The sequence below is a fragment of the Poecilia mexicana genome, unplaced genomic scaffold, assembly GCF_051168715.1.
Source record: "Poecilia mexicana isolate PSO_F unplaced genomic scaffold, ASM5116871v1 scaffold_4, whole genome shotgun sequence".
In the NCBI taxonomy this organism is placed as follows: domain Eukaryota; kingdom Metazoa; phylum Chordata; class Actinopteri; order Cyprinodontiformes; family Poeciliidae; genus Poecilia; species Poecilia mexicana.
In genome coordinates, this window is record NW_028263373.1 from 22,795,971 (window position 1) to 22,821,167 (window position 25,197).

General features: G+C 35.0%; 1 protein-coding gene across 4 annotated transcripts; it reads left to right on the top strand.

Moving 5' to 3' along the window:
- The first annotated feature begins 1,008 nt into the window (after positions 1 to 1,008).
- Positions 1,009 to 24,127, top strand: LOC106929327 (protein tyrosine phosphatase receptor type C). 4 transcript variants are annotated; one of them, XM_088005092.1, is made up of 31 exons: positions 1,009 to 1,355; positions 6,091 to 6,105; positions 7,760 to 8,023; positions 8,178 to 8,348; positions 8,526 to 8,549; positions 8,719 to 9,006; positions 9,100 to 9,333; positions 9,405 to 9,518; positions 9,719 to 9,850; positions 9,976 to 10,119; positions 10,457 to 10,603; positions 11,367 to 11,578; positions 11,674 to 11,734; positions 11,844 to 11,952; positions 12,055 to 12,092; positions 14,040 to 14,149; positions 14,316 to 14,406; positions 14,867 to 14,943; positions 15,381 to 15,417; positions 15,498 to 15,595; positions 15,756 to 15,881; positions 15,983 to 16,140; positions 16,733 to 16,868; positions 19,249 to 19,398; positions 19,573 to 19,663; positions 20,454 to 20,590; positions 20,701 to 20,826; positions 20,925 to 21,047; positions 21,164 to 21,321; positions 22,256 to 22,391; positions 23,129 to 24,127. In XM_088005092.1, exons 1-31 carry the CDS (start codon positions 1,298 to 1,300, stop codon positions 23,468 to 23,470), a joined length of 4,107 nt encoding a protein of 1,368 aa, XP_087861218.1. In that variant the 5' UTR covers positions 1,009 to 1,297; the 3' UTR covers positions 23,471 to 24,127. The 4 variants fall into 4 exon arrangements, with proteins under 4 accessions (XP_087861218.1, XP_087861219.1, XP_087861220.1 ...); XM_088005093.1 differs by having other exon boundaries at positions 8,214 to 8,348; XM_088005094.1 differs by lacking the exon at positions 7,760 to 8,023 and having other exon boundaries at positions 1,014 to 1,355; positions 8,214 to 8,348.
- Positions 24,128 to 25,197: the final 1,070 nt, after the last annotated feature.

Here is a 25,197-nt window from a genome sequence, read left to right on the forward strand (position 1 = left end):
TTTCTCTGGCACAAACGAGGTTTCTCTCTGTTCACTTTGACCTGAGAGTAATTTACACCGAATTGTAGCTGTAAAAGAAACTTTCTTCTTTAATATAAATAAAAAGAATATTAGATGTTTGACAGGATATGGTGTGGATTCATATCATCCTGCCACCATGCAGAGCCTGGTGTAAACCCACAGCAGGATCAAGTAAAACTCTGTCAGCTCAGCTCCAATTATCTAAGCTCTAAAAAGGAGTCCCGTGTATTATTGCATTAAAAACGTATGAAAAGCCGCATTTCATCTGGATTCACGTCAGCTCACCACCCGGTGTGAGAGCCTTGCTCCCCGGAGAGTTTTTACTCCTCTTCTTCCCCTTTTATCCCCCATTTTCTTGTGTATGTAAACAGAAGTAAAGCATTTTAAGCTTCGGGGCAAAGCGTGATGATCAAACAGCTTGCACAATCAATGACTTTGAAGAGATCTGAAAGCGCTCATAAATGTAGCTATTTCACACAAAATGAGCAGCAGAAATGAAGATATTCCCTCCTGCAGCCAGTGGCCACGTGTTTTCTTTTTTCGCCTGTCTCTTTGGAAGAAGAGCGGGAAATCAAAACATGGAGGAAAGTGTGCAAGCGGAAGGGCCGCAGCTTGCACGGCACGATGTCGGTGCATGAGCGAGCATCGATGGGCCTGTTAGCTGCTCTGTGAGGAGGAGTCAGTGAGAAGACACAAAAGGTCCTCTGAGAAGTTTCATTACTTCAGGCCCTTTTATTTAAAGGAGCACCTGACAAAAACCCAAAGTCGTCACTGTGTACAGGATTCTCTTCTAATTCTCCATCTGCCATTTTACAGAAAACCACCAAATGTTAGCTTTAAGATATGCAAATTAGTAGCTGCTCCTTGAGCATGTGTTTTTTTTTTTTTTTTCTGTAAGTTGAAGTGTTTTCACACTTAAGCAAACGCAAGCGAAGATCAGACAAGAGATGGCTTCCTGTTCTTGGTGGCGTAGCTGAAATGAAACTTCCTGCCACTGAGAGCCAAGGTGAAGGCAGGCTCTCAGTTCGCTGTGTGACATCACTCCCGTTTGCTTCACTTGAAACCAGAAGCAAGGTTTAGGGTTTGGGGAACAAGTCCAGGAAGCTGCGTCTTCTGATAAGACAGATAAAGCGAATGTAGTTTGAAACAGATCAGCGTTTAGGGGGTTTATATTAGAAATAGAGGTTAGGTTTGGCGTCCGATTTGTTCTTCGTCCTCTTTTGGACCCGACTCGGCTTGAATCGTGGGTGACCACACACACCCTTACGCCCCGGACATGGCGGGTCTCCGAGGTCTGATGATCTTGCTGGTCCTGATGGTTGGTTTGGCTCACTGTAAGTACTCCAAAAAAATATAATAAAAGTGAAGCTTTCTTTATGAGCTGGTTGTAAGGAGGGAAGTGATGCATTCAATGTCTTCTTGTGTCTTTCTTCTGACAGTTTGTCTAAAAATGGGTTTAATTTAAAAAAAAAAAAAAACGTTGATGCGATGTCTAACCTAAGTTAAGTTTCTGAACTTGCAGCAGATTGTTGTTTGGTGTGTGATGGTGTTTATGGTAAAAGGTGAATTATTTTTTGGGAGTGAGACATGAATCTGTCATCAGCTTTTCTTTCAAAAAAAGTGGAAAACATCAGCGAACAAAATGTAATCATTTAAACTGAGGGCAGAGATGACAAGCTACAGTATATCAAACCTTTGAGTTGCTTCTCTGCTTTTGTGCTGCTTCACCTCTCTTAAACTTTTCCAAACCCCGCGAACGGCAGACAGTAGAGCCGCACATCTGTGAGATGTGAGGAGCTGAAAAGTGACAGGTTTTATCAGCCGCCTTTGGCAAAAGAATAAACACTGATGTTCAATCAAAGGCTGCAGTTAATAAGACGATGCTGCTTAAAACACGCCGTAAAAGCGAAGGGAATTTTTGCAATCATGTTTCTGTTCTGCTTTGACATTGTGCATGTGTGTGATGGTGTGATCCTGCACTGTACGTGTGTGCGTGTGCGTGTGTGTGTGTGTGTGTGTGTGTGTGGGTGGAGGGTAAGCATGTCTATCAAAGACGGTAGATTTTTTTTTCTTATGGGGTGTGTCCCTGCGAGCTCTTCACTTCAACCTTTGTCATTGTCGGTGTTGGATTAAGATAAACATCTGTGTGTGTGTGTGTTTGTGTGTGTGTGTGTTTGCGTGTGCGTGCGTGGATGCATGCAGAAGGTGTGCAGGCTCACCTCATTGCCTGCAGCAGCACTCACAGTTCTGCTACCGTTCAACACATCAAACATCTTTTTTCCTATTTTAGGGAGACGTCTGTGCGCACGAGCTGAAATAAATGCTTCTTTTTTTGTTTCGCTCTCTTGTCTTTTTCTGCAGCCAGGGTCAGAGTTTGTCACTTGTTTTTTTTCTGCAAGCTGTACAGTATTTTCAGCAAGGCTGTGTTAGGTGTGTCTTTATGGAGCACCACCACAACAGACGTCTTTTATTTACGTAAATATTCCATTTTCTTGTTTTGTAACTATTTAGTAAGTTAAAGTAGTGACAGCTGTTCTAAAGTAGGAATAAAAAGTTTTCAGTTAACATTTAGTTTAGTTTTTTCTACTTTAGCCAAAGTTGGAACCTGAAATACGCCTAAATATAAATTCTGCTAAAAACCACCTTGTTCAGCCATTTTTCTACTTTCACTTGATCATTTTTTAAGGTTTTCCAACATTTTAATGAAGAGAGAAAAGGCCTTTCGTTTCCTTAAAGCTACCCGGCGTATGAGCGCGTCTTGACATGCATTTTGCAGTAGCTGCAGCGGGACGGAGCTGTGACCACTTCCTTGTTCCATTCTGGGCTGCCTTGACTTCCTGGCAGGGCCGGGCCGGGCCGAGTCGAGCGCTGCGAGCTTTAGTTTTCGTGACAAAGAAATAGGAACTGTCTGAAAATGAAGAAGTGAGGTCAGAACTGTTGAACATAATTAAAGGTCTTTTCTGCAAGGAGACAAAAAGGCGTAACAAGAAAAAATAAATGCACACACAGACGGACAGTAACCAGAGTTACAAAAACATTTAATTCAGGTTTTTGCAGAATGTCAAACGATTAAATGAAATCCAGACGTTTGGTCATTTAGCTTCTGTTACTTCAGACACTTCCACACTCTGACTTTGTTCTTCTTTTGTTTTCTTCATCTTCTAAATCTCACTTAAAACGAAAGTGTGGAAATCACACATTGTTTCACACTTTGCCCTACGGACAGTGGAACAGAGAGTACTCCAAGGGACGACAGAAACCTCGAGTTACGCTCTTGAAAACAGCTGAAATTAATTGATCCTAAAGAAAATCAGGAAAGTAATGTTAAAGGGAGCAAGTTTTGATTATTCTTTATATTTTCATAATGTTAGGCTTTACTGTACTGTCTTTATTGTAGCTTCCACCTTGCCTTTACTTTGTACACATTTGGGCCTTTATGTGAGCTGATAATGATGGAGAGACGCGTTACATTTAGAGAGAAAAAATATTTTACAATAACAACAAAATAAACAAACTATCCAAATTCTCTTAAACAACATTGAACGGTTAAACTAAAGTAAAGGTACAAACGTAATTTTGTTAGAGATGTAAAGATAAATGTGTAAATATTCAAAACTTACTCCATTATTAACACATTATTGGTATTTATGTTGCTTTTACTTTAGCTTGGAAGTGTATTATACATAAAGTATGAGTTATCAGACAATAAGGTGAAAGATTGGAACAAATAATCTGGTAATGAACAATTTATGAACACAAACTGTAAGTTTTCGTCATTTTTTTCTAGATTTGTTAAAAGTAGTAAAATGGCCAAAAAACATTATATTTTGGAATAAATTATATAAACTTTACATTTTTGGCTGCTCAAAAGATGATAATAATCCAGAATTATATCACTCGTTTCTTCTGTAAACGAGTGATATAAACATTTGCCAGTGTAAGGGAGGTGATGAATTCAGACTCAATCAGGGAATCTTCAGTTGGTAAATTTTAGGTTACGATAATTTACAGTCATAAAATTGGCTGTAAAGTGTTTTTGCAAATGCTGAATCTAAATTTAAGCTTGTAAATTAGAAATAATGGATTTTCAAAATATCAATAACCCACCGTTCCCACTTCCTTATCAGTTCCTCACAAACATTTTAAATTTAAAAATATGGGTTTAAATTCGACCAACACATTTCTTCTCACTGACAGAGTAATTAGCATATTGGATCTGTAGAGGGAAAAATATTAGGGTGATGGTCGTGAGGCCTTCCAACGTAAAAGCTCATCTCCAACAATAAATGATCAAAACAGTGAAAACATCTAAAAACCCAGTCAGTAATTATGAGGAGGGTTTTATTGCTGTATTGCCAATGAATAAAATATTTCCCATTAACTATTGAGAAGGGTATAAATATAAATAAATATAATTTTAAAATGAAACGTCAATAAATACAAATAAGGAATGTTTCTTCAAATTGACACTGCTCTTAAGTTGCTTTTGTCCAGTCAGAATCGAAAATGTTAGTTGGATGACAGACTTTCAAATCAAAGTCTGTCGGGGTTATTAATAATTTTGTGTTTAACTGTAAATAAGGAGCAGGACTGAATATGAAATTATGTTTTTGCTTTGTTTTACTTTGTGCTGTGGTGATTCCTTTTAGTGAATGAATTTAATTAATACTTTCAATCTTATTAATTTAAATCTCTGCTAATGGATTTTGTTATATTTTCTGTTTCTAAAACAATAATTCGTTAGTTATTATTTTAATAAAGCATGTATTATTCGGTTTGTTTTTAAGCCAAATTTAAATTTCTAGATATTTATTGTTTATTTATCAAAGGTAATAATGAGGGAAATGAGAGTCTCTAATAAACAGAATGGTGTAGAGTAATGAAAGTATTTTACAACCTTTGTGTTTTGGGCCACAGAAATGTAGAAGCTAATCTATACTTTTCATACATTTCATTGAGTTTTGTGCTGTTTACCTGTAGAATAATCTAATGGGTCAGGGAAGTAAAAAGTTATGTTGTATAATTCCCACAAACCTAAAGGTCTATTTTATGTTAACCAATTTTTATCGTTTTTATTTTATTCTTTACATAATCCAACACAGATTATAGGAAATGAGTTATAATCCAGTCATTTTAGATTAATGTCTCACTTGTTTTAAAAACTAATCAGAGAACTGTTTAAAGGCTGCATAACCCTCGGTTAGTCATTAACTGAAATTAACTATGAGATTAGATCCGTATTTGTTTCTGCTAAATATTCAGCATTTTTCCTCTAACTGTTTTAAATAATGAAGTTTTTGAATGTGAAACAAAGGCACAGATCGACCTCTTCCCTCAGTAACTGAATCATTTCTCACCGGTGCTCTAATAACTGACACAGTGAGTCTGAACGAGGCGGTGAAATGTCACTGCAGAGAGCGTGCATCTCTGCGCAGAGCTGTGAAACAACAACGCACCAAACCACATCCTGACTCTCTTTGTCTCACAAACCCTGATCACATTGTTCATCTTCTGTCAGGAGGAAAACTGAAGCACTTTGGGATGCTTAAAACAGACGTTAAAATATTAGTAAAAGTTATTATTCTTTTGAAATTGTGCTTAAATGAGCATTTAAAAAATAATAAACACATAAACCTCAACAAGAGCTAAAAACAGGGACCCAACATACATCATACAAAGTATTAAAATTAAAATTTTATTCAAACTTTTGTGTTTTGTTTAGTTTTTATTCATGAGTGGTGGTTTGGACAGCAGTATAGTAAGTACTGAGTATCTACATGCTAGTGCAAAGCAGGAAGTGGTGGTTTGCTTACTGAAATAGCAAGTGTGGTTCTGTCATGTTGCCAGGGCAACCAGGTTTGACAGAGCTGCCTCATCCAGATAAGTCGGCCATCTTCCCCTTTCAGGCTGATAATGCTTTCACGTTGTTTTTAACAAAAGAAAATGATCCTCAAAGAAAGAAATATAAAATAAAAACTTCAGTGTCATTTGTTTTTAAGTTTCTTTATATTCAGTGCAACTGATATTTGATTTCATTACTTAATTTTCTCTTCTTTTTTATATTTCCAGGTCAAACCCCTCCAGGTGAGTAGTGATTCATATTTAACCAAAAATAAAATTATTCATTCATTGAATTCTTTTATTTCTGAAAGCCTGTTTTTTTTTGTTTTTTTTTATGTTTCATGTTGCTCAAACTTTTTTAGCTGCTCCGTCTTTCAGGCTACAATCTTTTATACATCTAACAAATACCAAAACCTGAATGTTATTGAAATGAGCTCATCCTGAACCTGCTTTATATGCAGCACTGAAAATAAGTTTTTATCTTGAAACTGTCTATTCAACATCAGTTGAATAAACAGGTTGCTACAAGAAAGCAGAAATTACAGTAAATCACCCAAGTTAACAACACATATTTTTTTAATCATGTTCACTTATTACAATATCTCCAGATATTTATTTTAACCACAGTTATGACAAGCAGAAACAATTCATTGAGCTCATTTCATTAAATATTGCTTTGAGTTGAGAAATATGCATTTACATTGTGTGCTACTAATATGCTCAGCTTTTTAATTTTTGATTAAAAGCATTATTTAAGTTTTGTATTTGGTCTTTGTTGAGAACTGCTGAAACAAATGTGCTACATGTTTCTGTCCAACTATGTGAGCTTAAGATTCAATCTATAAGCTTGGGGGGGGAACTATAGAGCCTCTTTTCTTATAGCTTTTATAGGCAGGTGTATTTATAGATCATTTATTGGAACTTTAATCTGAAAAGGTTGGTGTTGGATGAGGGGGCAGGTTGTTAACCTATAACATAGGGTAACCATATTTTTCTTCTTGATAAAGTTGGATATATGGTTATTAGTCAATGTCCACGTAAACACATATCCATTGATCTTGCTCTTTGAAAATAGATCATATCCCACCAATTCTTACATCAATCCTCTGATTCCCAATTTGTAAAGAATAGATTTTAAAACTCTATATATAAAGTACTAAATTGTCTTTGTGAGTTGCTTATCAAGTATAAACCATGCAGACTCCTCAGGTTTTCAGAGATCTGCTCACTCTGTGTCTGCAGGACCAGAACTAAAACAGTAGAGGCAGCATTTAGTCTCTATGCTCTCTAGATCTAGAAGAAATTCCCTGAAAACCTGAGAAACTGTTGGCTCCTTTAAATCAGGGCTGAAAATTTTTTGTTCACATCAGCTTCTGATCATAGCATGAAAACAAAACTTTTTTTTCATGCTATGCTTTCATGCTAATGCTTTATCGTTTTCTTTTCGTCTTCTGTTTTGTGTCCTGCCAGGCATGTTGGCCTACCTTTACATGAATGATGCTTTATAAATAACCTTGCTTCACTCTATAAAGATGTAGATGCAGAACTTTAAGACAGGATGATTAGAAACTTTAGTTTTTTTTCCAGATTTAAGATTGAGGTTATGTCTTGATATTGACTTTGGGTTCAACTCTTTAATGAAGCATATTAATATGGACATTGTGCAAGTATTTTAATTCAGTAGTTTATTCTAATTAATCCATTTATCTAGATAGATTATAATGATTTAATCAATAAATCACATTTGTCATCTTTTGATATTTTTCCAGTGTACATTTTTGAGCAAATATCTTGTAAAGTATAGAGGATGGAGAGGATCAGTTTGTTCAGCTACATGTTTGATTATTCTCTGTAATAAGCGCTGACATTGATGCCGAGTTGATTTTTATATTTTTAGCCACCTCACTTCCACTCACTGGCACAAGTTCTGTGTCTTCTGTTGCCACCTCAACTCCACTCAATGGCACAGGTTCTCCAACACCTGTTGCTATCTCACCTCCACTCACTGGCACAGGTTCTGTGTCTTCTGTTGCCACCTCACCTCCAAGCACCGTGGCAGCATCAACTGCTACAACCTCCAAACCTCCCACCTCTACCAAACCCACACTCACCTCTCTATCCACCACCTCAAAACCTCCAAACCCGTCAAACAAAACAGCTGGTAATGTATTCAGCTTTAGTTTACAGTTTTAGGAAAGTTGTGTTAGTTTTTGAATGATATAATTAACTGTTATTTAATAAATATAGAAGGTAAGAAACTTAGTAGAATATTATTTCAGCCTGATGGTGACCTCAGCATGCTCTCAAATCTGTAGCTAATAACTCACCTCCAATCACTCCAAACACCTCAGATGAGTCTCAAGCCAGCAGCCAATCACCTCCTAAGACACCCACCTCACCTCCAAGCATCTCAAATGAGAATCCAACCACCAACCAATCATCTTCACCTCCAATCACTCCAAACACAACCACGGCTGCCACCACAGGTTGGAACTTTAAATCTTCTATTTGGGACTTTAACAAATTTGTTAAGGATTAGATTTTGACAGACATTAGGTATGTTGAGATTCAAGCAACAGAGACCAGGTAACTGTAATTTTAAGATGGCTTGAGAATGTATTTTAATTTTAATTTTCTAATGTTTCCCTCTTGCTTTTAAACAGCTAAACCCCCGACAGATCCAAAGTGTGAGTATCAGATTTGAGGTTATGAACAATTGTTTAAAACTGTGCTTTTGTTCTGGGTGTTCTTGCCAGGATAAGAAATACATTTTACTTTTTCATTTCTAACAGAGATAAAAAGTCCTTATAAGTTTGGTTTTGTTCAAATTAAAAATGTGAATCTGTTACTTTACAGGTTCTTACAGTGTAAAAGTGATCCAGTTTGGTTTCCAGATAAAGATGACAGATTTTACTCCTGGTTACTACACCATAAATGTTGCTGAGAAGGAAAGACCATCTGAAAGAAAAGCCACTGTTTTCTTCTACAATGAAACTTCAACTCATGATATCAGCCATCTGAAGCCTTGCACTGAATATGAGCTAAGAGTCACACTTAATGTCTCCAATGTTACAAAAATATTCTGTAACACAACTGAAAATGAAACTGTTACCACAATATCAACAAAAACAACAACTGAAATGAGTGAGTTAAATTCTTAATATTTCATTTTTACTTTTTTTTTACTGAAATAAAGTTTTGTGTAGAACTGTGATGAATATTTTTTATGTGTTTCAGCTGAAAGAGACATTAAAAGCATCTCCTGCCCTCATGGATATTTCTGTTACCAAAGTGGTTGGAACATCAGCTCTTTACTATCAGGAAGCAACAACGTTTCACATGTGCAGTTCATCAATGGATCGTATCGTATCAAACCTGCTTATGAGAGCATTTGCTCAGAATTAGTTTTGAAGTTTCCACAAGAAAAATGCACGAACATCACCTTTACCATAACTGAAAATGTTCCTTTTGGTATGTACAAAAGCATATTAATTTTAAAATCACATTAAAATCACATTAATTTGGTATTTTTTCTCCTTCAGACTTCATTGATCCAAACGATGTAATTCAGCCTAAACCCACTGAACTTCCTGCAAAGATAGAACCAGAATTACCTCCAAGCTGTCAGGATCTCAGTGTTGAGTATAAATGTTCAGGTAAATAAAATTATAGCTGTGAAAAAACATTTTTAAATATTTAGAGGAGAAACTGCAGACACAGATTCTTCCTTAATATTATATTATAAATATTTGTTTAATACGTTTCCTCTGTAAATTAGTTCTGAATATTTAACAGCTGATTTGTGTTAATAGACATCAGTCACTGCAGAAATGATTAAAAGTTTGTGTCTCTTCAGGAATGAACAATGACTCTGTTGAACCGTCTGACATGAAGCCGTTCACAAACTACAGCTGTACTGGTGACATCAAGAACAACAGTGGCTCCATAATTCAGACTCTTCCTCCTGTCCAGTTCAACGTTAGCTGTGGTGAGTTGGTATTTACTGCATCTCACTGGAAATAAGAAGCATAAAATTATTACACTGATACAGCCTGGAAAGAAACAAAATATCAGTCATTTGACTCATTGTTGCTTCTTATTTTATTCCAACAGATTTTTCAATAAACTTCCTGCAGAAACGTCCAACCAATACTTCCATTAAGCTGAACTGGAAACCAACGAGTCGTAAATGTCATGGTATTCTTGACAAACTGACGGAGCTCTCTTATAGCTGCAGCTGTCGGCAAGGCTGGAAACGTAAGTGAAATATACTTACATTACTTATTTACATTAAGTAATGTTTAATACATCTTAACTAGTGCAACCATTTTAAATTAACTTTAACTTATAAATGGAAGATTTGTGAATCTATCAGTCTTATTGTTTTTATAACAACAATGTGAGGAAATAAAGATCTGTAAAATAACCAGATGTGACTCTAAACTATCACTGACCTGTGGATGATTTTAATGGAAATATTTTTCTTAATTGAATGTTTAACATCTGAATCAAACTCTACTTCAACATTTCTTGAAGTTATGGTTGTAAAGATATTTTACCACAAGCTGTTTTTGTGAAATCAATCACATAACAGGTGAAGACGGGAACAGACCCCAATTTAACAGAATGTGTAACATCGACGGACTTAAACCGTACGAAGATTATATCTGTAAAGTCCGTACCATCTACAACCAGACAACATTAAATGAGGCTACAGCTGAAGTAAAAACTGAGCCTGGAAGTAAGTAACCAAGAATCTTTTTTATTTTAAAACATCACTGCAATCTACAAACACTAACTGCTTTAAATTAAACTAAAACTTGATATTTGCTTATTTTATTTATTTGTTTTCATTTTTTATTTTTTTTGGCTGCAGGTACATGGCTGCTTTCTTTTAGGAAACTTTTCTTTAACAATTTAAATATATTATATATATTATAAATATTTAAATATAAATATATTACATTGTTTTAGTGATTGTTTTTAAAACACAAAATCCACAAAAATTAAAGAAATGCTGAAACTAACGAGTTACAGATGAGGCTGTCTACAATTACTGCATTGTTAGATTCAGATCGTAGCATTGATACATATTCTTTTGTTGTAAACTGTGAAAATAATAATAAGTTATCTTAGGTCCAGATGTTCATCTTTATGATGTTTAACCCTGGAGAGAAAAACCAGGTTTAATACAATTATTAGAGAAATCCATGTTTATAAATTACATTTCATTGGTAAAGAAAAAATATTGCCTATATAGATAATCAGTAATTCCTCTTTCTGGTTATGTACATTTTAGACTAAAAATATTAAGAGAAATATGTATATTAATAATTCTGTATTAGTCATTAAAAAGTTGAAATAAATCAGTTATTATAAATATGAATAAGTTTTCTTTTGAAAATTGTCTTATATTTTAGTGTGCTTCTAAGATTTTCACTAAAAAAAGTTTTCCTCTCCATGTCTGTGAGTCTTAATATGTGTCCACTCTCTTCTTCTTACAGTACCAATACTAAAAGGAGATCTTGAGGTTCAATATCCAGTGAACAACGAAATCAAAGTGTCATGTAGAATTCAAACTCCTGAACTTAACGGACCAAGCGAAAAACTGAAATACATCGCAAATCTTCATGGTTTTCCTGCCAAGAAACTGAATCTGTCAAGCTGTGGATTTGAATTCAAAGACCTGAGTTATTTAACATCCTACACAGTGGAGGTTTGTTTAATCCTCAGTTGGCTTCATGATTAGATCCCCGTTTTGTTGCTGAACTTCCTTTGGGTGAATCCTAACATGTCATTCTGTTGTTATAGGTCGTTGTTTTCAATGGATACTTGGAGAGCAAACCTTTGAAAACTTCAGCTGCTACTCTCTGTATGTGCCATTACATTTATAACACCCTATTCTATATGTTCACAATCTCTAGATGCATTTCTACACATCTTATCTCAGTTGATAATTTTTTTTTGTCCTTGCTGCTTAGATAATGACAAAGCTCTTATTGGATTTCTGGTCTTCCTCATCATCATCACCTCTGTGGCTCTTCTCCTGGTCCTCTATAAGATCTATGTGTTGAAACACAGAAAATCCCAGTAAGTATTTTTTTAGATTAGGCCTTTGAGAGACATTTTTTGCTCCGTTTTTTATATCAATAGAAATTTCTTTGAAACCTATCTTCATTCCTTTCTTTGCAGTGATCTGACTGAAAACATGTCGCTAATTGCACAAGGGAGTGAGTATTACCTATATATTGTATTCATTATAATGTATACTTATTCATCTTTTTTTATTCATTTTAAATTGTGTTTAATGCTTTTATTGTATTTAGGTTATATTTTAATTCACTGAGACTTACCTACAGTTGACATATCTGTCATGTAACCTCCTAAAGCTGTTGCCACATTCTGCTTTTCTTACCATGGATGTTATAGCATAAAAAATCAACTTACTTTCATGTTAAAACATGAAGCATGTCTGGTGAAGCATTAAGTCCTGTTATGACTATGAAGTGTTTCCGCCGCTCATTAAAATGCTCTTGCATTTTATGTTGTGATGGATGGAAAATGTAGACGTCAATTCAGAGAAAGTTACTTTTGCCATGATGTCTCCATCTTGTTTTTATTTTTTTCTTTCTTTCTTCATACTTAATGTTTACCAAACCATCTGTGTAGGAACATTCAATGCTGTGCAAACAGTATGTTTGTCCCCTATAGTGGTTAATTTAGCTGAATTAATCAGAGAATAGGTTCAACTTCCCTGCCATGTTGGCAACTATAAGCATTTAGCATGGAGAGGTGAGTGAATCTTTATCAGAGTAGACAGAGCATCTGCATAATGTAGAATTACTTAAATTAACATTACTAATGGACCATTACTGCCAGATTTAGGTAGTACTGATTTAAATATCTGTTCAGTTTATTCTGAACATGTGATCAAAGTACAGAAAGTAATCTCAAATTTAAGAAGAAAAAGAAAGCAATTTAGTTTACATATTTGAAAGTGGATGGGTAGAAGCATAAATTGAATCATCCTCTGTAGATCAACAGATATATTAACAAGCAATGTAAAGTACAAAATCTGAGTGATGAAGTGGTAGCAACTACAGGACAAAAACTTTTACCTAATTTCAAACATTTTCTCTTCATATCTCATGAAGATCATGTGCCTCTGTTTCTCTTTTTAAATTGCATTATATGTTGGACATTACTTCATTCTAAAACTTTTCCACATGTTAGCACCACACAGAAATGCAAAACCTTTTTCCATTAGTGCGCACATGTACAGTTTGAAAGCTGTCAACACCCATTAAAGCTGTACAAAATTGTCACTTGATTTGCATTTTTAATAAGTGTGTTTGACATATTTTTATAGCTGATGCATCTATTATTAACCCAATGAATCAGATTTTGTATTTGCCCTTTTTGTATGAACCCCTTTTGTCTCAATTGTAGCTTATTTATTGTGGGACTTTTGTTCTCTAGTTCCAAAATTTTGTTATGTTTTTTAATTTTTATTCATATTTAAATGCAGGTTGTTAATATCAGGCCAAATCTCAAATTTACTCATTTCAATAGTTTTCTCATCCAATAAATGATCCAAATCATGACCAGTGCGGAAAACATTTGTATCATCAACATGAAGTATCAGCTACAAGTTTTTTAACATGTTCAAAAAATTATATTAAAATTATAATACTACTTCAATAATAGATGTTTACCTTTAGATAAAACATTATTTTTGATATGTTCCTGGTTAAATAGGACTTTCGGTCAGTAATGATAATCAGTCAATTTATCTAACATTAATCCTAATAATCCTTCCTGAGGTTTAAGAGTGTTATCCCCGACCAAAGCACTTTTTTGACCTGTGTGTCACACAGAAAGGCATTAAAAAAAACAACCTAAAAAATAAAGTGAAATCACAATATTTAAACTCAACCACCTTAGTTTCTTTGCTTTCCCCTAAACTATTTCTCTTTATTAGCTCATATTTTAAACTTTTTTTTTTTTTACCAAAGCAAACACACTGATTAATCTCTAATAACAGAAGTCATAGTACAGTTTATATCACTGATGAATCTAACCTTTTAAGTAGCTACAAATTTCACATAATGAGTTGCAGATATGAAGTTTCTTTATTTTCTGGTTTATGTTTACGTTGTCTCATTTTTCTGTTGTAGATGATGAAGATAGTTTGATGCCTGTTGAACCGATTCCAGCAGAACTCCTGCTAGAAACCTATAAAAGGAAACTAGCAGACGAAGGGAGGCTTTTCCTGGGAGAATTTCAGGTAATAACTAATTTCTTAGATAAATATAATATATCATTAATTTAATGAATGAAGGAACCAAAATAAGTGAAGTGAAGGAACATTCAACAATTTTATTTTTATTTATGACTACAATGTTGAAGGGTTGAGTAGGTCTTTAATGCATAAAACTTGTTTTTGTTTGCAGAGCATTCCCAGGATCTTCTCAAGATATGCAGTGAAAGAAGCTAAGAAGGCCTGCAACGCCCCCAAGAACCGCTATGTGGACATCCTGCCATGTGAGTGAGAGAAATGATGCAACACCTGAGAGCTAGTTTTATGCAAACTGTGCTGCTGCTTCACACATATCAGACATGCACTAACAATTTGGGCATTATATTTAAGCTCATTTAGAGATGCATTCATAACTCCATGCATTACTGAGCAGCATCATAAGGTGATGACATCAGAGCAGGGAGGCCAAACTCAAACCTACCGACTTGACTCATTCAGATGCATTTAAATACTTGCAGGAGTCGAATGCCTGTCATTTTTTTATTCTTATATTGACCAAAGTTTATTATTGTCTGCAGCAGATTACATCAAGACAAAATGTTTCTGCTATACATGAACCTCAACATTTACCTTAAAGATCACATGCATAAATATCAGACACTCCAGTTTAGTTATCTGTGGATGTTCAGAACTAAAATCTACTGGATGATGCATTTCATTTCTCTTTTCTGTGCTCGCATGTAGATGATTACAACCGCGTCCAACTGGCCACAGGAAACGGAGAAGCAGGATGCGACTATATTAACGCCAGCTTCATTGACGTAGGTTAAACCTCAGACACATCTAGGCTCAAATATATTTATAACCTTGGCAGATTTAGATTTAAACATAATGTTGCCAATATGTTTCTTCTGAATGAAACTAATACCAACAGTTTGGAGGGCCATAGACCTCTACTCAAATATTGGAAACACGCATGAAGCTATTGAGCAGTTATATGAAGGCTATAATTGCTGTAAAGGTTTTTATTTTTATTTTTTAAAAGGTTAATAAAAGAAAAAGATCAATGTGACATTTTTTTATAAATTGTTAATAAAAACAGGCATTTTCTCTAAATGAATATGTTATTTAAATCTAAATTTAGGTGTGCATCTCTTTTGGCTTAACTGTAACATCACTAACTTCTACAAGAGAAAGAAATTTACACCATTCAACAATTTTATTTTAATTTATGCAAACAATTTTCTTTTTCCTGCAGGGTTTCAAGGAGCCAAAAAAATACATTGCAGCTCAAGGTAAAGTCTTATTTTCTTCTGTTTTTTGCTACAAAATGCCCACAGAGTGCGACACGTCTTATTCTGTGTGTTTGTTTTAGGACCAAAGGACGAAACTGTGAGTGATTTCTGGAGGATGGTCTGGGAGCAGCAGTCCTCCATTATTGTCATGGTGACCCGCTGTGAAGAAGGGAACAGGGTGAGAACCTCAAACTGCAGAAAGTTGAACTAATTCTTAAAATTCTTCCTGAAATGTTTAATTTTGAAATAAATCCTTGACAATTGTGACACGTCTCGTCTCTTGCCAAATGAATAAACTTTATTTAACCTTCTAATGTTGGTTAATTGTTGCTTTGCAGATCAAGTGTGCCCAGTACTGGCCTTCTCTTGATCGAGAGACGGAGATCTACGAGGAGTTCATAGTGAAGCTGACCTCAGAGGAACACTGCCCAGATTACACCATCCGCCATCTGAGCCTGACTAACGTGAGTCTGTGTTCAGACGCTGAGAAATGAATAACGCTTCAGAATTTCACTGCAGAGATGAGTGGAGGTGTTTATACTGCTGTTTATGTTTATCTTTGCAGAAGAGAGAGAAGAACCTGGAGAGGGAAGTGACTCACATCCAGTTCATGAGCTGGCCCGACCACGGCGTCCCAGGAGAGCCGCACCTCCTCCTGAAGCTGAGGCGGCGCGTCAACGCTTTCAAGAACGTCTTCAGCGGCCCCATCGTTGTTCACTGCAGGCATGTAGAACTTCAGATGCTCATTTAAAATGTTTTCGTTCTTTTAATCCATTTCAGATTTATTCAGTTGTTCCTCAGTTTGTTGAATTTTGCTACTATCATATGTTTAGTCTGCAAAGGACTGGGACCAATGATCTCATCTAAGTCTGTCACAATGATCAATAAATCAATTAATTGCATGATAAATTTAAAATTAGTTCCCTAATTTCCAATCTGATATTTTTTGAAGGGAAATTTTATTTTGAGAGACTTCATAATTTATTTTATTGATGGTTTTCGTTTAGTGTATTTTTTTTTATTTCTTTCTTATTTATTGTTTTTGGTTTTTGTATTTAATTTTGGATATATATAATATCTTCGGATTCGAGTCTTCCTTACAAAATGAAAGTTTATTGGTCTTTGAAGATGGTCTCAAAAAAACAATATTATCATTTATCTCAATAATTACCGGGACAATTTATCGTCCAGAAAAATTTGTTATTGTGACAGGTCCAATCTCATCTCTCTTATTAACTTTTAATTCTCCATTGCACCTTTAGACAAAGTGGAGTATTTAAAATAAACACACAGTGTCACTTCCTGTTCTGTGCAGTGCTGGAGTCGGCAGAACCGGCACCTACATCGGCATCGATGCCATGATGGAGGGTCTGGAAGCCGAGGGCAGGATAGACATTTACGGATACGTTGTCCAGCTCCGGAGACAAAGATGCCTGATGGTCCAAGTGGAGGTAAGACCAGTCATCATAAAAAATATCTAAAAATGAACTGATCAAAGCAGAAAATAGAAGATAACAGCCATAAAATACAATTAAATTAAACACAAAGCAATTCAGAAAAAACATTTAATGTATCTGAAAACCAAGAAGAATATATTTAGTAAACAATAAATAAAAAAATACATTCAATCTAATGCATTTTATGGCATTTATTATACATGCAGGGACAGAACAAGGAATAATATTTTGCCTACGAATATCCAAATTAGAAAATAAAAATATGTTTGTTTACATGTAAAATGCTTTGAAACAGTACAAATAATACATTTCCACATTACAACCAAGTTATGTGTATTTTTATGGGAATTTTTGCAAATAAACAGCATGTCTATGTATTCATCCCCTTTTATTCTTATACCTCTGAATAAAAAATATAGATGTTTGGAGCTAATGTCAAATATTACTGTAATATTTATTTTTATTGGAAATGGAGACACAGCTGTTAAAATATTCTAACATTTGTGTTTAGAATAAAAATAAACAAATTGGAGCAAAAATAAAACATTTCTAAAAGGATTTATAACATTCTCAGTAATCAGTGGAAATCCTTTTATTGATAAGTGCAGAAGCCAAACCCTTCTCATAACTGCTAATAAATCTTTTTCCTCAAATACTCCATCAGATTTAAGCCTGAACTCTGTAAATATTAATATTTCTCTGTTAATCACTTTTAAAACGCTTTGCTGTTAGTTTCAGATTGTTATTGTGTGAAAATATCAGATTTTCATTGCACATTGTCTGATGTTTTGTCAGAACTCTTGATCTGGTATTTTTTTATGTCCATAACTTTGATCAGGTCTCATTTGCTGAAAAAAAAACTAAATTATTGAGTCACCACCATAATCGTTGGGGATTTTTCTTTGGTTTGAATGTTTCTGCTTTTTTATACCGAATGAAGAATACAGCATTGTGTCCAAACATTTCCCTTTTTGTATCGCCTGACCTCAAAACAGACCAGATACGACCTTATAAAAGATAAATCATCTTTTGTGTGCCTCACTCTCAGAAGTCTTTTCCTCCTCCGTCTGTAGTCTTGGAGTCCAGCAGCGTGCTGAGTCCGTTTGACTCTCTGTTTTGAGTTGTTGCTACTGGAATGGTTCGTTTTCTCCAGAATTGGTCTTGATGGTGATCCTTGTTGGTCTTTTCATGTCTCACACCATCAGTCTTAACAGTGTAACATTTGGTTTTCTCCAACATCCTCATAGATTTTTCATTGTGTGAACCATTTTGTATTTTTTTGGTTAGCTTTTCACTGTTGTCACCGGAACTTGAAGGCATTTAGAAATGGCTTTTCAGTGCTTCCTGAGTTGTGCAAAGCCACAGGGCCACACTGAGCGTGTTTTTAGCAATGACTTGCAGCAAGCCAACCACAGAGAGATGCTATTTTCCACCCTGTTGAGTTGGTGTAAGCAGCAGTTTATCTGGGTAGTTAACGTGCATTAGAGGAGCATGAACTAATCCGAATGAAGCAGGTCGTTGAATTCTCCCACAGACTCTCTGAGCTGGTGATGAATAATTATGGTCACTTCCCTTTATGAGAGATGTGTTAAATACAGAAATAGGTGATTTCTTGCTTTCTTTCTTTTTTTTTAGCTCAGTCAGAATAAACATATTGGTTAAAATCAAGATTACATAAAATCTAAATCTGCTTGGGTGTGTGAATATTTTTAACCATAAAAATGCAGTTCTGGTGGGAAAAAGCTGCAAAATATTTATGTTAAGCATACAGCCTACAATAGTTTAGATAAAAACATATTTGTGTATTAGAATGGTATAGTCAAAGGCCAGACATAAATCTGATTGAGAATCTGTGAGAAGTCTTGAAAATGGATGTTCCCTGATGCTCTTCTGATTAAGCTTGAGCTATTTTGTAAAGAACAATCCAAAAATGTTTGTGTCTAAATGTGTGATTGCAGCTAAAGGTTTAGTGTATGTGACACTTTTCAGCTTTTTATTTATGAAAGATGTTAAACAGCCTTCATCACTTGCCTTTTGCATTACATATTGTTGGTTCATCACATAAAACCACAGTAAAATGCTTAATAAATGCAAAAACACAAAGCCGTGTGGTATGAATTTTCAAGGCGCTGTATCTGCCATCTCTTCTTCCGTTATGTGACATATTTAAATTTTTCAAGAAAAAAAAATATTACTGCTATCACATGGCTGAGTCAGCCATTTTGATGTTCGATGGCGTGTTTCAAAGTGAAACTAGCAGCACACAAAAAAAAGAAAGAAAAACCTCAGATTAATAAAAGGAGTAAATCCGGTAAATGTTTTGGTTGTTCTCTGTTATTTGGGGGTTGATGTGGTTAATTGTGTCCTCATTCAGGCCCAGTACATCCTGATCCACCAGGCCTTACTGGAGCACAACCAGTTTGGAGAGACGGAGATCTCTCTGTCGGAGCTGCACAGCACACTGAGCACGCTCAAACAGAAAAACTCCGACAGCGAACCCACGCTCATGGAGGAAGAGTTTGAGGTATGCTTTATTCTTATTTCTGAAACATTTATTTATCTAAGCATCTTTTGTTATTATTAAAAACTCCACATTAGTCTCCTTACAGTCTGTTTTTAGGGCCTAAATCTGAAACATTTCAGTTTAAATTACTTTTTATTTTGAACCACTTAAAAAAATCTTTGTGTTGCATTTCAGCGACTCCCCTCCTTTAAAAACTGGAGGACCTGTAACACAGGGATCACAGAAGAAAACAAGAAGAAGAATCGCTCTTCAGCTGTTATCCCATGTAAGCATCTGCTACTGGAGCATCTTAATAAATATGAATATATGCAAACACTTTATTTGTTTCAGAAATGTCATTAAAAAAGGGAAACCCAGATGTTATTTAAATTCAAAACACACTTATTAACATATTTGAAGAGTTAATTTCTATAAAGCTTGGTGAATCCAGCTTACAGCTAATGAAAATACAAGCGTTTCTCTTAAAAGTTTTATTATGATATACTGTAGACTAAAACTGATTTTTAAACACAGAAATGTTATAATAAAGCTGACACAATCATTTGGAAGACTGCTGACTGGACAGTAGTCCAACAGACATTCACTGACATCTTCCACGCTGGTGGTAAGCCACAAAAAAACATTGCTAAAGAAGTTTGTTAACAGAGAGCTATATCCAGTTATGTCAATGAAAAGTTGAGTGGAAGGAAAAAGTGCGGATAAAGAAAGGATGGACCATCAACTGGGATAACTTCAGCATTCATAGGATAGTGAAGCAAAGTCCAGTAAAGAGTTTGTGAGAGCTTCATAAGGTGTGGACTGCAGCTGGAGTCAGAGCTGTACTGTGTTGGACTGGCCAGCAAACTGGTCTGACCTAAACCGATAAATGATAAATGATCCCAAAGTCAACAGATGAGCTGAAAGCCACTATTAAAGCAACCTGGGTTCAGAAGGAAGACAACCTAAGTTACTGACGTTCTGCTCTACTTCTGTCTTGGTTGTGTTTCTTCAAAATTATTTGTTTCTATCCGTTTCTCCTGTGTCTCAACGTTCTTCTCTAAACCTCCCATCTTCAGATGACTACAACCGAGTGTTACTGAGGACAGAGGAAGACAACAGTCAGGACAGCGAAGTTGATGATGAAGAGCCAGAGGACTCGTCAGATGAAGAAGACGAAGACTCCACTAGATACATCAATGCCTCCCACATTAATGTATGCTATTATTCTCACCTGTAAATATTGTTTTAGATAAAAAAAGGAGGGCTGATTCTCTTAGTTCCGGTTTGTTTGAACTGAACCATTGCTAATCTGTTTTCTTGCAGGGTTACTGGGGATCTCGTTCTCTCATCACGGCCCAGGATCCGCTGCCAGACACCTTCAACGACTTCTGGGCGATGGTTTACCAGAAGAAATTATCCACTATTGTCATGCTGTCAGAGCACAAAGAGGTAAAAGTTCCTCTTTTACTTCTTAACATCTTTACACACGTTTTAAAGAGTACTTAGAGTAAATGATCTTGTTTTCTTTGGTCTCCTCTTGTTGACAGGATGGCGAACCTCTGTACTGGAGAAAAGAAAAGCAGACATTTGGAGATTTTGAGGTAGAAGTTTCAAGTACAGAAATTACTCCAGTTTTCATCACCCGCACCATGCTGCTCCGACATGTCAAGGTAACACCAGAACCTTTATGACTGACACTTTTTCATGTTTACCAGTTCCATGCATTAATTTTTACTGATAGGTTTGGTTTCATGTGTTCGCTTAATGAAAACAACACTGTCAACAGCGAAAAGACAGTCGGCAGGTGAAACATTTCCAGTTCCTGAAGTGGGAGGGCACAGAGCTGCCAGACAAACCGCAGGAACTCGTAGATATGGCTAAGGAAGTAAAGCGCAGCTGCGTCGGCAGCAAATCCCACAGGATGCCGATTCTCGTCCACTGCAAGTAAGGCAGCCTCCCGTAAACTGGCTTCTGTTCAGTAATTAGATATCATTGATAAAAACATAAAGCTAATTTAAACATTTATCTATAAATGCTTTGATTTCTTTGTGAAGACAAATGTAAACAACATAAATCATAATTTTTACAACTTTTCTTTGTTGCAGTCTTAAAGCTCATGTTGTTAATTTAAATTTTAATTGTGAAATATATATATTTAAAAAATGAAATCAAAAAGAAAAATGCTAGTAGAAGGCATTAGTAAAATAAAAGTATAAATATGTCTCCTAGATAAATTTGAGTTCATGAAGTGATTATTTTCAGATTTGTTGAGTGAAGTTGATGTAGGCAGGTGAAATGTTGTAGAGATCAGTAGCATGGAGACTTAGCAAACCAGCAGCTTACAGAGTAATTTAAAAGCTTTTTTTTCTAGAGCTCAGTTTACATATAATTCACCACAAAGGGAACGATTGCAAGGTTCAGATGAGACATCATCATTTCTGCTTCAGTTTTGACAAACATTGTTTTTCATGATTCAAACAATACTTTATATGACCAAGTCATGCATTGGCTGTGCAAAGCTCTTATTTGGTAACACTGAGAAATTAAAAAATATAATGCAAAAACTGAGTAAAAGCATCCAAACAGACTTTTTTCATATATTTTCAGAATACCCAAAGAACTATAAGTCAACACCACTGTAACAGATTAAGAGATGGTCTTCTCAGAATGAAAGTATCAAGTTGTTGGGTGTGGTTTCATATAATTTCACAATACTTCACATTTAGCACATTCACAGAAGAGCAAGGAAGAGACCCTGGAACATTTTAAACTTTTAGCTTAGAGAGCCACAAAGAGCAACTCTGAATAGATCGACAACATAGAGAGACAAAGTTTAATGAGCTGCAGCTTTTTTAATTTGTGTTCTTCATCTCCGCAGTGACGGATCGACGCGTTCAGGAATTTTCTGTGGCCTGTGGAATCTGCTGGACAGCGCTGAGACTGAGAAGCTGGTTGATGTTTTCCAAGTGGTCAAAATTCTGCGGAAGGACAGGAAGGGGATGATCACCAGCCTGGTACAAACACATTTTCACTCCTATCGGCTGTAACGACATTAGAAGAGTTATTACTTTATCCATGCTGGTTATTTTTACATTAGTAATAATCAATAAATAAGCATTACATAAAACTATAAAATGCTATTGCCACTACTACCTATAATGGCAATAAATATATGAAATTTAACATTTAAAAAAATAAATTTTACTCCCTAATAAAACCATTCTAATATTTGTTTAAAAGCTTGCTAAAGCAGTGCGCGACTTGTTTGATTGCACAATAGTTTCTTAAAATTATCTTACAAATGATCTCGCTTTAGGAGATTCTAGCTACTACTTTCTGAATTAGCATTATTTTTTTTTAATCACGTCTCCAAACTAAACCTTTCTAATCAAAGGCATATATTTGCTTTGGATGTATTATTAAAACATACAGTTTTAAAAAAAATATCCTGCTAAACAATTGCAGCAGTAGAACCATCATCTAAATATAAACTACAATTAAAATATTCAGGGTAATATCAAATTAAATGGCAAGTTTAGACATTTTGATTCAATTTTTATAACACTAGAAATGCGTATAACATATAGATGACTTTTCTACTAATTGTTGACACTATTGACAAAATTTTAAATCTGTTTAAATGTCATAATTGCACCATTGTGACTCTTGATAAGTTTCTTCTCTGGTAAAAGTCTCAGCAGCATCAATACGTCTCTTTCTCTCCTGTAAAATTCGTCCCTATCACTTTCAGGAGCAGTACCAGTTCCTGTACAAGGCTCTAGAGGGCGCCTTCCCCGTTCAGAACGGGGAAGTGAAACCAGTAAAGAGTACAACCGTCGCCAGTGTTGAAATTGTTAACGAAACCAAAGCCGGAGAAGCAGAAGCGGATAAGCAGCCAGAAGAGAAGAAGGCTGAGGAGTCAGCCAGCACTACCAGCAGCAACCAGCAGGCGGAGGCAGAGAGCACTCCTCTGGTGGCTGAGAGTGAAAAGGAAAAGAAAGAAGAGGAACCAGCGAAGGAGACCAGCGCCCTCAAAGAGTCCACACCACAGGAGGAAACCAGCAACGGCCCCACAGTCACTGTGGAGGTCTGAGATGATGAGGGGACACATTTATTCCTAAGCCTTTAATACTTCAGTTTTATGCTTTTATAAAAAAAAAATACAAAAAAAATAATACATTATGAATGTATAAACTGTGTAAAGATTTAACTCAGTATGAGATAGTGAGTGAAAATTAGAAAGAATTAGATTAAATATTGATGTTTACTTCCATATTTTGAACTTCTATAAGTTATAAGATTTCTGAGTTAAAGGTTATTTTTCCTGCTGGCAAAGGTATGAGAACTGCTGTGCTCAAACTATGGATCAAGATGAAGTTTAAATACACAGTAGATGAGCGGTTTTGTTTGGTACTCTAAGTTTCTGTAAGGTTAAATTTAGTTTATATTTTAGTTTCTCGCTATTTCTACACGCCGCAGTCTACATTTACATATTGTACATCTCCCATATCGCAGTAATTTAGCTGTTAAGTTCAAATTTCATTATTTACTACTGTATTTCCTTTCTAAAATACAATGAAAAATGTTTTATTTATGCAGACTTGCTTATTATTATAGTGTTCATGACTTCCAAAACATATTTGTCACTTCTTCTCAAAGGGACATGTTTAATTATTTCTCATCTCTGTGCTATACTGAAAAAAATGTTATATCCTCTCTGCCAGCAGAAATAAACAATATTTTATTAAAATCCTTTGGGTGTTATGTAGTATACAAACATTTTTTGGAGTATGAGAAAACTTTGGTTGCCAACATCAACAATAAATCATGAAGTTGTACTTGGAAAAAATGACTGTTACAGTCCTGAAAACATCAGAACCGTTCTTTGGATTTTCACCTTTACTTTCCAGAGACTTTTTGAATTCTGACCTCATTATGATTGAAACATAATAAACTCTCAACTAGACTAATTCTAGTTGAGAGAATTAGTCTAGTTCTCTAGACTAATTCTCTAATCCATTTTATGTTCCATAAAATGGATTATTTTATGTTCACTAACATAGTTGAACACAATTTAATATCAGTAAATATGTGGAAAAACGTTCACTTCTGTTTGTGAATGATATTAATGTCATGGACAAATCCCACACAGACTTGATAAAAATTTATTTTACTGTCACAAGAAATTGTAAAAAACAAGAAAAAAAAATCCTAAAAAAAAAATCACATATTTACTTCCTTTGATAAATATTACTTTTTGTAATCAGTTTGTGACTGTTAAAGGCAAACAATTACAACATTTAAGACACAAGAGAAAATTGTTTCCTTCAATTTTGCACAAGAATCAAAACAGCTGCATATTTTTTCTGATTAAAGTTGCATTAAATGAAATATCAGCTCAAAAATTAAACCAAAGCTCTAAATAAACTTCAAAAATGGCAATTTCTATAACTAAGCACACCAAAAACTACATTTCAAAAATTATCAATTGTGTGTATTGCAAAAATACAAACAAATTACTGCAGCACAAATAAAAGGAATGCAATGATGTGAAAGGAGTTAAAACATCTAAACTTTTAGAAAAACTGATGCAGACCCTGTGTGGGTAAGATGTTGGTTTCAGATCAAATTTTGTCTAGAAGGATTTAGGTCTGTCAAAAAATACTGTTGTTTTGGCTTATAAGCATAAAAAACATCCAGCTGTGAACTTTAAATACAATAACAAGAGCATGTGTTAAGTTTTACCATAGTGAGGATTTTGGAAACAAACACAATAGATAAGAAGTAATTACCTAAATAAAAAAAATGCTTCCCAAAGCT